This window comes from Solea senegalensis, linkage group LG7, assembly GCF_019176455.1.
Source record: "Solea senegalensis isolate Sse05_10M linkage group LG7, IFAPA_SoseM_1, whole genome shotgun sequence".
NCBI lineage: Eukaryota > Metazoa > Chordata > Actinopteri > Pleuronectiformes > Soleidae > Solea > Solea senegalensis.
The window spans coordinates 5,872,599-5,888,785 of record NC_058027.1 but is presented as its reverse complement, the minus strand read 5'-3'; the positions used below and the strand labels follow the sequence as shown (position 1 = coordinate 5,888,785).

Here is a 16,187-nt window from a genome sequence, read left to right as displayed (position 1 = left end):
GTATTCTTTTTTCTTTCTTTTTTTTTTAGAAAAAAAATTACGTATATATTATATACTAAACAATTTTTTTTACAAATGTTTGTGACAATGAGGGCATGTGCAGACATGAACAGTATGGAGTCGAGCTAACAAAGCAAGCTGACTGAATTACTGTGTCTTATATCACAGAGGTGAGAAGCACAACAAGGAAAACTGGACTTGTGAAAAGCAAGAAGCAGTGAAAAGTAAGAAATCTGCTCCAAAGTGAAAATTATCTGATATTTTGCAACATCCATTGAGAGTAATCTTAAATAAAAAGTGAATTAAAAGCTTTATTTAAAATAGTTCATTTTATAAAATTCCTGTAGATATTAAGGTGCTCCTGGTGCTGCTATTGTTGCTCCACGTAATACGCCGTAATTACTTACTTTTAATGATTGTTAATTTATTTATTTAATAGTGCTGCTAGCATTAGAGTTTTCACTCGGTAGATTAGGATAGAATAAACAAAATCAATGTTTTTTCAGACTATGTTCAAATATAGAGCCACAGTTCCGGCAAACGCCCCATATTTATTTCTAATATTATTTGCCAGAAACACAAGTCTTTCAACCTGATTGGGATTGAATGTGTGTCTCTCTCTCTTTATTTATTATATTACCCATAGATATGAACAAGCTCTCAGAGTGCACAGATGTCCCCAACACATACAGATATTTGAGCCAACTTTTGAGAGTTGCTGGTATTTGGTGCAGCCCACGTCTCTCCACCAGAGCTTGTTATTTACAGAGAGGAGAGACTCTTTCGTGTCTTGTATCCCCAAGGGGCTGTCGCTGCTGCTGCTTTTGCCAAAGTCACTGTTTTTACAAGTCCCCAAAAGGTAGGACATATTGCGAGTGTCCTCTGCTGGATCCTAAGTGAAAGCACTATTATAGTTTTGCAATAAAAACTTAATTAGTTTATAATTATATCTTAAATGTAGTAGGTTCTTTCCTCTTTTGTCAGTATGAGGTAGGGGGCAGTCCTCATACAAAGAGTATGAAACAACTGCCCTCACAGATAGACAGGGTATCGGCACCAAGGTCCAAATTTTGATTGTGACTCAATTAGTCTCAAATCAGTTTGATTTGTGATTGAATATCATTTCAGTTACTTTATTTATAGTTTTGCTTAGATACGACAGATTCCCAGCAAACTAAAAGCTTTAAAACTATGCTCAGTCTTTGTAGCTGCTTGGCTATGCCTTCAGTCGAGGAGCCGTTCTGCCATGTTTTCAAGTTCACTTTAATCATCTCTCTTGACTAGCAGGATGACTAATGGAAAAGGAATTCATTCAAAGATATTGCAATTGTATGCATCAATATCAGATCATTGGAATAAAAATGCTTTTTTTCCGTATTAAAAAGGAGGGAATCTATTAACAAATAGCCTGCTGTTGGGGTATCATTCCATTCGCCATTTAGATCTTAACGGTGGAGAACAAGGGAAAACTGGTATGTAGGGGGGTCTCATGCACCCCGAGAGGAGTAGCATTGAGTAGTGACAGGTAGATAACTGGATGAATAATTCAAATTGTCGTAAGCTGGCTGACTCAGTGACAAGACGTGAAAGAAAAAAAAATAGATGTGAATAAATCATCAGAGAAGGGACTAATAGTCCAAGCACAGGAGAGGACAAGACTGATAACATCTCTTGCAGCCTCTCGCTGTATCTTTAATCACTCTAACAACCTTGTACATGAATATTCCTGATCTTGCCAACCATACTAATGTGCATGCATACATCTGCAGCATTACCATCAGGAGCAGTATGTACAGCTCACCAAAATCTAAAACAGCACAACGACCTCAGAGACTCTGACTCAGCAAGGACTGCAGAGTGACTGGTTAGAGACTGTTAAGATGTGAAATGTTTAACAGTATCTGTTCAGATGGAGATGGGCTTTTTGTTTATCATTTCTAGAGGTGTCAATCAATTCCGATTCCTTGGGTCATGATTCGATAAAAAAGCGATTTTCGTTTCAAAACAATTTCCTATTCAATACATAGAGCTGATAATTTGAGGGTCTACTTTACTGTTGTGTGCTAAGTAAAGTTCTGATCATGAAATCAGAGCAAAGTGTTTGGAAGATAAGGAAGCTTTTATATTTGGTAAAAGGCAACGTAAACACAAGTTAATCCAAGAAAATAAATGACATTTACTTATGTTGAACTTGCACAAGTATCCAGGGTATAACCTGAAAAGGCTATGTAAGGGTTTGAAATACCTTGGCTCACTTGTAATCATAAAACTGAAGCCTTTGTTTTCTACGATTCTGTAATGTCCACAGGGCTTTGGAAATGAAACAAGCTATGCCTATCATAAATGAAGCAATGTTATGTTCCAATGTTTTTGGAAGTTTTGAAGCAATTTCAAATCAGAGGATAAGAATCCTAATTTTTACATGAATAGTTTTTTTTTGACAATTCTAATCATTTCTTCATGTAAATGATGACAAAATATATTGACAAAATGTAAAAACAAGGGTGTTTTCTACAAATCCATGCTACAATACTTGATAGAGAATAAACAGTTATTCAGAAGTTACGACAGCTGCTTTATTAACCTTTAACAGCAACTGCAATGGACTTGTTTGACGTGTCATCTCAAGTGATACACGTACCAGCAAGGTTTACCTCACCATATTCTGCCAAATCCCCCTTTTTTTTTAGCGCAACCCTGTTTATAAACATTATCTTCACAACTGACTGTATGTACAGTATATATGTATTATATACATATATACACACAGAAATATATGTATATAGATTTATAAAATATATCTATATACACATATGTATATAAAGTATAAGCCACAGTCAGAAGAGACAGAATAAGAAGTAATGTGGAGAAAGAAGAGTAGGTGCAGATTAATAACGGACTATCTTATAAAAAATCACTGAAGATTAATGGTCAATGACACAAGAAATACCTTATGAAATCATAAATTACATTATGCTGCTAATGCTGAGATGTAAGGTGTCTCTGCGCTGTCGTCTGCATAATTCTTTAAGGTCCAGTGTGTAGGAATTAGTGACACCTAATGGTGAGACTGCAGACTGCAATAAATTGAGGGCTCCGCTGCTCACGCCTTTTTCCCAAACACATCAGGGAACTATGGTGGCCTTCAAATTCAAAACCCATAGCAAACCTATGGCAACACAAGATTGCGGCCTGTGTTAAAGCATGGCTTTTGCTTTAAGAACATTTAAAAAAGCATTGAAGCAATTACACACCTTTAGACATACTTATGAGTAGTATATTCAATTTGGGCAAACAAACAGTGTTAAACGCTGGACCTTTAAGAGTATGAATCTTGAGGAATATTGTGTAGCTATAAGGTACATAGCCAGAACACAGAAAGAGGTGAAAAAGCTCATTTTAAAATTACAATGTTCGGGTGAGGTTCTTTCATGCTGACTGGGATTTCTATCTTGTGTTTCAAGAGTCATTTAAACTTCATATGCCCGTGATGGGAAAATGAGCAGTGACTATATAACATTATGCAGGATGAACAGTTTGACAAATCTGTGCATTAAGAAAGAAAGAAAATAGCGTGACAGCCCTAAATAAAAGAGAACAGAATAGTACAGCCAGATGGATGTAAAAGCAAAAAAACTGACCTGTTCTTTGTGAACCAAAAGTGAGAGCAACTCTGCTCAGCAAGTCTGGTTTCGCATACTGGTTGTCATCAGCCAGCACCCAGAAGCAGCTCTCTGACATTTCCTGAGGACAGATCTGAAAACACAGCCACAGTACAGCACTTATAGTAAACACTTTATGCATTATAGCTGCCACAAAGGGAAATGAGAAAAACAGGACAGTCACAAATTAAGGTCTCCAACGAATATATATATACAAGCAACATGTTGTAAATTGCAGATATTGAAGATTAATTTGAAAAATGATGTTGAAAATATCCACAGTAGTGTCACTAAATGTAAAAATAAAAGCGAAAGGTGATACAATTAAATAAAATAATTAATAGTTCACCACATTGAACACAATAATGTTATAAATGGCTGTGTGAGCATGCTACACAATCCTCTTACCTCTATTTACAGTGTATTGTTTTAACAAGTTGCTCATTTCACTGTACAGATTTCCTTGCATTTTATTCCTTCTTTCATTTCCCCCGGAAAAGAGAGACCATTTTGCCAACAAAACAAACTGCAGCACAAGTTCTATCATTGTGAGAAACTAAGTCTATGTAAGGAAAAAGAATGTTGAGGACTAAAGGTATTGTTAATTATACAATATTGCAATAACAGAAGTGTTTCCATACTGTTGCAGATTTGTACGGATCTGTACTAATGTGTGAGAGACTTTGCTGGATATTTACGTTCTTTGCATGGGAAGAAGACACAGGAGTTCGGCAGCAGATGACATTTGAATGAACTATGTGTCTGCAGTTGCTGTAACCAGCACTCCCAGCTAGTGCAAATGTAACATGGTGCTTGGCAGGTGGACCCTCTGCATCTGTGGAAACTATATGCTGTTGTGAGGACATGATGGACTGAAGTTAGATTGAAAAGTTTAGGATTATTGGCCTTCTACATTCCACTGAGGTCAGGGAAAATGTGCCTGCAGCCCATGTGACCAAATGACCACTTACTTACACAGTCATAACAATACAGTCCCGCATCAATATTATTACTTGTTAAACCTAAGCTACTGCTAGGTTGTCAGGAGGTCATCCTGTCTGTCAAAACACGTTTACTTAGCTTACTCTTCAAAATTAACTGAAGCACTCTAGTAAAAGTTTCACAACAGCTTTTCCTACAATATGACCATATGTGAGGGTCTCAAACAGCTGTGCCAGAAGACAGGTCCTCCTCATGTCCTGCTAAAAGGCTAATGTCAAATTTCAAGCATATGTTTTACTTTGCTAAACATCTGTACCAGTGTACACCTGACATTAAATTATTAATCAAACCCGCAAACTGATTACTTGTGTTGTGAACCAATATTGCTCTACAGGGAATAACATCTGTAGAGGTAGCACTGAGGCTACTCTGATTACAGCACATGATCATCTGCTATCTTCAGTTATTACTGGCTTGGCACAAAATGAGGAAGTTGTTTGTAATTCTTTGAAAAACATCTGCAGTGTTCAAGTGCTGCCGGTGAACATCAGGAACAAAGTTAAGAGCTGAGGAAAAAAGGCCCCTATAAATTCATGGCATACATTTTAATTTTATTGTGCAAAACTTTTTGTTAACCCTTTAGAGTTCTGGGCTGTTGTGACAGCATTTTAAAGCGGTCCTTTTTTTGCCTTTTTACCACCAGGGGTCTGAATCTCAAAGTGTCTCACGACTGGCGTTAGAAATGGCACAATGTGTTAGATGCTGATATCTGTCTGCTACAGTCATTTTAAACCTTTTTAAACTATGATGCTGTTAATAACACATTTGTGTTAGCCATATCAAGCTCCAACTTTGTCACAAATATTCTTCTCCTATCGAGAAGACTTAGCTAAAATGCTGTTACTGATTTTTATTTAATTTTTTTACAGTCTGTGCATAGTGAAACATTCAATACATAGGACTGTTGGATTGTATTGGAATTGGCATTTGTATCTGTCCGATGTAGTATCGGCTCATCCGTAATTGGTTTAGATTACCATTCCTACTGCTATGATAATTTTAAAGCTTTGATTATAGCATGACTATATTTCACAATGACTGCTCCATGTTTTCAAAGAAAAATTGTAATGCATCGTCAATGATCCATAATTGAATAATTTACATAATAATAATCTATATTATACAGATACATTTAAAATGTATTTATCATTCCTGCTAGTTATGTTCTTTAATTAACATGCATTTAATTTTAAAGCAACACATGTAGTGTTTGCTCTTGGAAGTTGGAAAATGGTGAAAAATTAATTGACAAAACAACAATACTGTGAACACCGAAGCAGGACTACTAAAGTGCAAACAGCCATGTCTTTAGACCAAGTACAGTAGCCTATGTTAGTATTAGTAAGACATAGAAAACATATTTGTCAACTACTGACAAATGTACACATGTGTTTAGGCTATAATTTGTGTGTCCAGTGAGATAATCTTTGTGTGATTTATATCTATGTGATTTAATTATAACCTACATTTTTGTAGTTGTAGCTTCCATAATATTAATGATATTTATGATTCAGCCTAGATACTAAAACTACAGCGAAAGTTGCTGCTACAATGTCAATATCATGATCAACAGATTAAGTTAACTTTATACTTTACATTTCCGAACGTGTAAATTTAAATATTTTGCGTGCCAATAACTGCCTGCAGTGGAATGCTAATCTGCATTTGTTTTCTTTGGTCCATTGTGCTATGTTAGAAAGAAACAAATAAACAAACAAACAGTAAAAAAAAAAATTGTATGCAGTGTGAACTCTGTAATCTGTAATCAGAATGAACAAAAGCAGCGACGCACAGAAATTGGCCTCTACCAGATGTCAGTTAGAAAGTACATGCCTAAATTGTACTATGATCAAATGTAGTGACAAAGTAGCAAATTCATTTTTTTTCCTTACTTTAAGCATTAAATTTTGCTCACTTTGACAAACAACTTGATAGAAATATTTTTGATGCCTTTGATGAAGTCATGAAATGAAATGGAATTAAATTAAATAAAATTTTAAAAAACACATCATTGTGTCTTACCTTGGACCAGTTCAGGCGCTTCATGGAAGTCTCAGGTTTGAACTCCTTCTTTGGCCTGAGGCCGTAAGGCAGCGCGTGGTGGGGAGGAAACCCAAAAAGAGGGGGTGGAGGAGGGGCACCAAATGGAGGAGGCACTCCAGGTGGAGGAGGTGGGGCAGGACAACCAGGTAAAGGAGGCGGAGGAGGAGGTGGAGGAGGAGGTGCAGGCAACCCAGGTACTGGAGTGTGAGTGGACGCCCCGGATGGTAGCGTTGAGGATTGAACGTGGGCAGAGGGCAGGCTCACAGGTACAGCTCCAAACTGATTAGATAGGTAGTAAAAAGAGACACATGTAGGTTCATACACATAACATACAGCAACTCATGGATCAAAAATGTAACTTTTGGCCGAAAATAAAAGAGGCTTTGTAATTTACAACACTGTCATCACACACCCTGGGTTAGGAAACATACCGTTGTTGTTGATGTTAATTTACTTTAATTTCACAGTATTCACATTAAGAAGCAGTAATCTGAAAACGTATTTCATAATTGATTAATTGACTTTTGCATACGTCATGAAATACATTTTAATTCTAGTTAACAATGATGAATGCCTGGTGTAAGTGACCTTCACAGCAGATATTTGTTGACATGAAAAAGTAGGACAAACATAGATTTTAGTAACATTAATAAAAAAAAAGTAACATTAATTAAAGTTACTACATACATGTTTCCCAAATTTTTGGGATGTGCTCAAATAAAGTGACTTAATAGTCACTAGAGAACCACTAAAACTAATCTAGTGGCAGAATAGAGAGTATGGGAAAATGTTTCTTTAGACATTGCTCATACAGTACTAACTGCAAACTCACATTTCAAGGAATAAAAAAGAAATACAACTGAATGTGGGGAGGTAAAAAAACAGAGGGAAACAAACTCCTGTATCTGTCAAAGTATGTCAGAGTCTGTTTTTCCTGGCTAACAGAGGCGTGTTCTTTCAACCACCCAAGCACAGGTCAAACCAAACACTCATAAATGGTCCAAATTCTGCCCAGAACAAATCCACAATGATTTGGGTTTTTTTTTTTCTTTCCAAGGCTAAAAAAAGTGTTATAACAGGGACCACAAAGGTTCGTAAATTGTATGATACAGAGCAAATGGTTTATTGATCCATGCACCAGTTTTAGATTAAAGACGCACACTAAAGGTCAGCCCTGGGCCCTTACTCTGCCACTGCCTCCAGAGAGAGGAGGATCTTTGCTGAATTAACAAGTGTACATTTGTATGTGTGTGTGTGTGTGTGTGTGTGTGTGTGTGTGTGTGTGTGTGTGTGTGTGAGGGAGAATTCCAATGACACAAGCACGGACAGAAAAAAAGGCAGCAAGACAAAGCTGCATTGGCTAAACATAGAACCATCATTGAACCCGAGGTGCTATTTGAGTATTCGTTCTGTGTTTGCTCTCTCAAATTGAAAACTTATCAGCAAAATAAAAAGGAAGTTCCTCCTCTCCCCTTCTCTGAGTGTGCAGTTATCTTGCAGTGCCAGGGCGTAGGAGCAACTCTCTGGAGCACCAGGGGGAGGGTGGGAAGGAGGGGGTGATGTTAAAGTGAGGCCCAGTCGTGGGGCTGAAGAGGGTTGTCAGAATAAATTGCTTTTTAGAACAATTTCCTCTTATGGGATAGAGATCAGAGAATTAGAAATGGCCAACATGCAGGACTGGTCAGTGTTCTCATTAGACTTGGTGTCAACCAGCCAGAGGAGGCAGTCTCCATGTCAGAAACCAAACTGCAGGCTCCACTGGATTAAACTGCCCCCATTCCCAAATATCACCCAAAATAATAAGAACATCTCATAAAAAAGAGTAACTGTAGAGTTGATGTACTGCTCTATTCTTGAATTATATATTTTATGTGTATATATATATACAAAAAAGCAATTTATTCTATATATATGTATACATATATATACACATATATATACATATATACATATTTTTATTCACATTTTAAATCACCTAAAGACAAAATTTCACAAATTTCTGCACTATTGCACAAACATTTAATCGATTCATAAATAAATAGTCAAATATTTTGATCATTGATTAATCGGTTTGTGTAATTTTTTAATAATTTTAATTAATGTTTTTCATTATTTCTAGGTTTGAGAAACACCACTAAACATTTTTCAATATTTTCTGTCTTTTTACGGACCAAATTGAGATAATAATCGACAGATTGATCAATTGATTTTGAAATATGAAAATAACAGTGAGTTTCTATTTTATACTGAAAACAAAAGCATATCGGTCATGTACCTGAGACTTGAAGGCTTGTAGCTCAGCTTGGAGTAAAGTGACTTTTTCTTCACACTTAACCAGTGACACTTGCGCCTCCTGTCTCCTCTCGAACTCTTCCTCAAACTAGAAAGAGAACACAAGCAAACATAGAATTCACATAAGTAGTATTCAATAACATCTTGATTTATATAATTCACACTCATTTGACCTTGATTACCTTTTGACAAACCATTCACTGGTAAAAACTAGGGATGGCATAATACCACGTTTTGTGTCCAATACCGATATCACAATCTCGAGTATCTGCTGATACTGTTATCAGTCCGACAAAGTCATTTTAGCCATTTCGATCCAGGGGTCGGCAAGTAAGTTTGGCCTGCCTAGGGCCAATTTTTTTTAAGCAATCGAATCTGGCCAAAACATCATATCTTCATCAGGCAAAGCCAGATTCATTCATTTTTGTGAACTGCTTCATCTTTGAGCCAGACATATGCTAATAGTTATTAACTTGGCTATCCATAATAACAATATTATTTTTAACTTTAAGACCAAACATACTGTATGTCATTTTTTTCAGCATAAAGGCTCAGAATTCTCAGAAAGGTTTTTGTGAAGAAAAATCTGATTTTTGTAAATCATCTGCTGGACCAAATACTGATGCAAATATAGTTGCTTACCACTGTTTTAAAGCCATCTACAACCCATCTGTGCTATCCATTTCTAGCTACCTCAAAGACACAATTCCCCAACTATGTAACAAATATTCTTCTCCCATAAAGAAGAAATGAACAGCCCCACAACATGATAAAATGCTGTTACTGATTTGTATTGACATTTTTACAGTCTGTGCATAGAGAAGAATACAATATATAGGATGTTATCACTTTTATCTGTCTGATATGTGATCCAGGGATTTTGACAATACCGATAATGAAAATCGTATCAGCTTATGCCTAATTAAAAAAAAGAAGAAGAAGACACATCAGCAGTGAGCCTGTGTCTCTAATCAAGAGCTAAAGTCTGCTGCTGTCTGACATTTAGTGATCACAGTTAGACATTGCATATTTCATATGTGTGTTGCACTAAGATGATAAACAATTCAGCTTATTTCACAACTTCAAAACATGCTGTTAAATATGAGCTTTATATCAAAAAGGTAGGCAATTGATATATTTTATAATGGAACATTTATTCCATTCTGTACACAATCACCATTCTCACAATGAAAAACCTGGGGCATATGTTTGATAACAAATAATCTTTCCTTTTCATTAGAAAATAATGTTTATTTGCTTGTAACACAAAGTTATTCATTATTCTAAACCATTTTAAATCAATTTCATTTCCTCGGTTATTTCAATAATTAAGGCCTCCAGGGATTGATAAAGTACTGTTTGCTCAATAATGATAATGTTTCATTATGTAAACAAATGATAATACATGGAACAAATTAGAGTGAATCAAAATGCATTGAGGGGGCTGTGTGTAAGTTTATTCATGCATTAAGTTTCTTTTTAATGTCAATACATTAACAGATCATAATGTGACTTACACAATTTGAACCTCTACAACCTCCTCTGCTGCCTGCAGACTAGGGAGGGCTCAATACCACTTTTCTGATACTGGCATCACAACCTACAGATATCAGTCTGATACAGTCACTTGAACTACAAAGCTGTGCTGATGAATTTATCACCTACAGCCATTTCAAGCAATTTCAAAGACCAAAAGAGGAAATAAACAGCACACAACACGACTCAGCTAAAAATGCTGTTGCTGATTTTTATTTACATTTTTACTGTCTGTGCAAAGTGAAACATGCGATGCATCAGATTTTTGGATTGTATCGGATTTTACATTTTTCTCTTTCTGATATCCGATCCAGTGATTCTGACCAGTCTCAGAAAGACACCAAGAATCATATCGGCTCATCTCTATTATAGTCTATGAAATGGAGTTGGCTTGGATTTTAACTTGGATATAAAGCTCCCAAATCTATCACTAAAGTGTAAAATCTAACCAGCACAATCTGGATTAAAAGCTGACATGGGGAAAAATGTTGGCTTTCATGAAGTACTGGGGAAGAAGCAAGCTGGACAACCACACAATATGTAGCACTGTGTGAAACCAAACGAAAATACTTTGGCACTATGGATGGGTTGATTCATAAATGTAATCGACGTAATCAATTTAGAAATGCGTCAATTTGCATGAAATGCGTCAATTTGCATGACATGTGTTGACGCATCGCACTGAAGTAAGACGCCAACTCCCGGTCAAAGGATGAACGGAGAACAAGCTAAAGTTAAAACACAAGTTCTTAGCTCACACTCATCTAAACTGTTGGAGTATTTCAGACGGAGACCTTCAGCAGACATGTTTAGCTTGTCGCTTCCAAACTATAAATATGTCATATCTTGATACACAAACCACATTTTCGGATAATTTCAAAAGCTCAGGACAAGGGAACTCTGCTCTGTGCCTGGAACTGTAAGCACTGAGTGTCCGATTAAATGGAGCTCTTCACCTCCGACAACATTCACTGCCAAACTACATTATGTCATATCTTGACACACATAATAATAACTGAATCGTTAGGTGAAGCTCTATTTGGCACCACAACCAACATATGCAACAACTGCCTCCTTTACTTCTGGCAGTAAAATGTATTTTCTGTGATATGTGGAGGCAGAATGGAGCAGGGTCTGCAAGGAGGGAGAGGGAGAGGTTCAGAGTAGAACCGCTGCTTCGCCACGTCAAGAGGGGCCAGTTAAGGTCGTTCAGGCATTTGTTTAGAATGCCTCCTTTGTTTTGGGTGCGTCGTTTCACCCAGGACACACAGGAGGATTATATATCTCGGCTAGCCTGGGAACACTTTGGGATCACCCCAGAGGAGCGAAAAATTTAGCGAGTGATGACGAATCTTCAAACTCAAAAATGGATTTACACTTGGTTACACTTGGCTTGGTTTCCAGTGAAATATGTTGTTCCTTTTTGTTTGAATAAATGTCAATGGAAGTAAATTGAGTTGAGTATTTAATGATGGATCTTTAAATACACTGTTTTTAAAAGATTCGCACCCCTACTACCAACATCAACAATGAACTGACTCCCAGCTCAACACAGCCAATCAAAGTTTTATCGAGCGAAGACCATCGGGCTTAAAAGAAAAGTGGCCGATCCCAAGCGAAGACTACAGTGTTGCTTTAGTTAACCTCATTAGTGTGTATCTTATCTATTAGTAAAATACTGCAGTCTCCTGTATCACCACTCTCAATGGCTGTCCTGAAGCTCTGGCAAGCATAAGCATCGTGATGAGGCTGCAGTTCAGTTACTGCCACACAAGTCTAACTGTTTCTGGAACTTACATTAAGCACCTTTAATGGCCGATTTAGCCCCTTTAATGGGTGATCTGTAGTAGAATAAAAACAAGTAGCACTTGCCTTCTGTGCCAGTTCGGAAGCTCTTTGTTCATACTCATCAGTTCGAGCCTTATCCACACATACCTCTGAAAACACAAAAAAATTGTTTAATTAAATTTGTGATTTAAAAACTAGAAATAGTGATATGAAAATCATGCAATGTTTAGTAGATGGTCATAAGTGTGTGACTTGCCTAAGAGGTGGCTGAAGTCCACATCAAGGCGCTTGCGGTAACTGAAGTCTGGGTCAGTGCCGCTGCGGTGGAGAACAATCTGAGACACACACTCCTCAATGATCTTAAAGTACTGGGGCCTGAGAGTGACAGGAGGGAAAAGACGTAATTACAGAAAGAGACATCACTTTATTTCATTTAATCCCATGTTTCTGATCTGATGGGTGTATGTATTTGTAGAGTAGCAGCTTCAGGTGTGAGAGAAAGTGGTCTGTCTAAAATAAAAGCAGAACAAGAGAGAGGATATAAAGGAAATGTTGAATAATCAAAATCAACAAAGATTCTTAACATACCATGAAAATACAAGTTAGGGCTGCTGCTGATGATGATGATGATGTGAACAGAGGACTTCTACACCTCTACAAGTCAATTTGTTTCATTTATTATTTAGGAGGGAACTGCTGACAGAAAATGTATACAATGTTTGAAATTATGATTTCATCTATTTATTATCACCTGAAAAACAACTGCTGTGTTTGTCACTTTAGAATCAGACCTTCATATTACATAGGAGTGGATTCTCATTCCTGGAGTCTGTTATGTTTTTCCGCCATAGGGACAGAATTGGGTTGGTTGCAATATGCAACTACCAACCATGGATGGCACTAAGGCTGAACACTGATGATAATCTGTTGATTACTTTCTAAATTAATTGATTCATCGTATGGTTCATCAAATGTCAGAAATTGTCCACAAATCAAAATTATTCCGTTTTAATGATATATTTGTTATATGGAGAAAGGAGGAAGAAGAATCAGAAAATGTTCACATTTAAGAAGATGAACAATCACAGAGCTTGTTTTAATTATTTAAAAAAACAGAAAAAACGATTAATCAATTACCAAAACCGTTGACAATTAATTAAATAATTGATTAATAGCCCTAAATGTAGTGCCATCAAGAGATTAAAAAAATTGAGAGATTAAATAATTATGATCAGTAATTAATTGATCTAATTAATCTCTTTTTTAATCTTGCCTAAAAATTACAAAAAAAAGTGGCTTTATAAAGTAATTTATTGTTTTAACAAACTTGAACAGATGCAGCCATTTACATTCCGCTGTGTTCTTTTGTCAAACTCCAAATAATTAGAAAATACAAATTAAAGATAAAACATCGGGTCCATATGAAGTAGCCTGTCAGTCGCAGACTTACTCATACGTGGGGTGTTACTCCTTCAGTTTAGTTTGGCGAAGAGCTTTGCTATGGCTCGCTAAATTGCTAACGTCTTCGCTGCGGCTGCACTCGCGACTAAGGGCTTTTGCATTGACTGATGATTGAAAACATAACAATTGTGTAATTTTTTTTAATTGTGTAACTATAGTTCAGCCAGCATGAGGCACAAGTTGAGGATTTTACTTTCTTCACAGCTAATAAAACACCCATTTGCTCTATAGACCAGTAATGCCAATATACGCACTGTTTTTTATGATCGTGGACCATGGAGAATGCACACCAACCTATTAGCCAATGCTGAGTAATTCCAGTTGAATCATTTCAAGTGCCTCTGTTGAATACACTGATCACACAATAACCCGGGACATGCAACAAGGAAAATATTATGATGCAATCATAGACAACATATGAGACAGGGAGTCACTGTGCCTCTACAAGTTAAAGAGAAAGAGTCTAATCTACTCATGATCTTGCAACAATGCCACTGAGAGTGCTAATCCCTACTCTGAGATTTATGAGCATCGATTACGAAAGGGAAACTGCCTTCTATATATATCCTCTTAAAATAATGACAATGGCAATGGCACGTCTATATTTTGAGGATGCTGTTCATCCTCAAAAGAAGAAAGAAGAGTCTTGGTCTGAAAGAAGACAAAAGACTTAAAAATCCAAGAGAATAAGGCATGAACACTCTGAGTTTTAAAGCCCTGTACAAGAATGGACAACAGGTTGTATTACTACTAATACACTAAGAATAAAAAGCAAGATGTAGCTTTAAATATAAACAAATGTTGTTACTTTCAAAATCATGGTCAAATGAGTTTAGGCAATACTGATTAAGTCTACACAAGTGTAATTAAGTGACATTTCCTAAATATTATTTTGTCAATTCCATGTACTTTTTAATCAATTTATATAACATATTCGCACACAGTTATTCAATATAATAAACATGGCTATTACCAATGTGTCAGCCTATAAAACCAGGACATTATCACAAATACCTTATCACGATATGACGATAACTGACATCTAAGACCATATCTTGAGCTTGATTTATCCCTATTAGGGTGTGTGCATTTCTTTCTATATACACAAAAACTGATATTAATGCTTTCACAGAAGAGGGTGTAAGTCATGCTAAAAAACACAAATATTAACATTTCAGTAGTTTTCTAATTAGTAAACAGAGAACCCTGAGGTGCCTGAGTGAGAGAGAAAACTGCAGGTGATGAATTTCATATGCCCTCTGTTTGGAGCTCCGTCTTTTGATCAAGCCAAACTTTAACCCGCACCCAGCTGTGAGCGAACCAATATGAAATAAGTCTTTGAAAAGTACGACTAGTAGGAGATGAGAAATACTCTGGAGCCGTGGATGTTGTAAGATGGCTTGGAGATAAAAGAGACGGCATTCTCTTTGTTAGCCGGTGTCATTGGAAGGGCTGAACTCAGAAAGAGTGAGACCATCGACAAAACACAAGCTTCTTTGCTTGTACGCGGACGCAAGGTCTCATATATTATATGTCTTCCATCATCATCACACAGAGCAAGACACAGATGTATGTGGAGAGCAAACAAGGGAGAGGCATAATGTCACTGTCACTTTTTATCCAAAATTCAGATATTCATTCAATTTAACACTTGCTACAACATGCTAAACGCTATAGAAATGAACATAAGTAAAGTTAAGTGAAGTATTTCTGGTTCTACACTGTAGATAACAAAGTAACAGATCTGCGAACTCAGCTGTTAGCATAAAAACTGCTTTACACTACAGTTTTTGCCATTCACTGTTTTACACCTATTCACTCACACATTCATACAGCGCATCTATGTGTAGCACACTTTCAATCACACATTTTTCATACCCAGCCACAGGCCAAACGTCAGGAGCAACATGGGGTTAGGTGTCTTGTTCAAGGACACATCAGCATGTCGACTAGCAGAGCAGGAAACCAAACCCACAACCTTCAAGTTGATAGACAACTTGCTCTACCACTGAACCACTGTAATCGTAAATAATATCTGAATATCTTTGAAGAAGTAGCATGTCATGTCATTATCATTCAAATTTGAATTTAGGAAAAGGTGACAGCTCTAGAAAATAAAATAGAAAAACTAGAAGGAAAGAAATGTTCCAAAAAAAAAAGATGAATGCTGTGTGTGTTTGTGTGTGTACTGCAGTTTTTACCTGACCAAGTAGTCATTGCGTATAAGCATCAGGTGCTGCAGTATAGAGAGAAAATAGGGCTCTGCGCTGCTGTCCTTCAGTGTGCTCTGCACAATATTGAATACATCCCCCACATCAGTGCAAAGAGTCAAGGACTCGTACATGAATGGAAGTTGCATTTCCAAAGCCAAAGGAATTGAAATTCATAAAAAGATACATGGAT

General features: G+C 36.7%; 1 protein-coding gene across 3 annotated transcripts in view; it reads right to left on the bottom strand.

Annotated features, from left to right (window-relative positions):
* LOC122772492 (protein diaphanous homolog 3-like) overlaps positions 1–16,187 on the bottom strand; it is a 217,830-nt gene that overhangs the window by 161,596 nt on the left and 40,047 nt on the right. For all 3 annotated transcript variants that reach the window (XM_044030596.1, XM_044030597.1, XM_044030599.1), the window contains exons 12-17: positions 15,986–16,102; positions 12,580–12,698; positions 12,408–12,472; positions 8,983–9,087; positions 6,687–6,986; positions 3,642–3,756 (exon numbers count right to left, since the gene is read on the bottom strand). In XM_044030596.1, the coding sequence (XP_043886531.1) occupies positions 3,642–3,756; positions 6,687–6,986; positions 8,983–9,087; positions 12,408–12,472; positions 12,580–12,698; positions 15,986–16,102 (821 nt within the window). The remainder of the gene's footprint in view (positions 1–3,641; positions 3,757–6,686; positions 6,987–8,982; positions 9,088–12,407; positions 12,473–12,579; positions 12,699–15,985; positions 16,103–16,187) is intronic.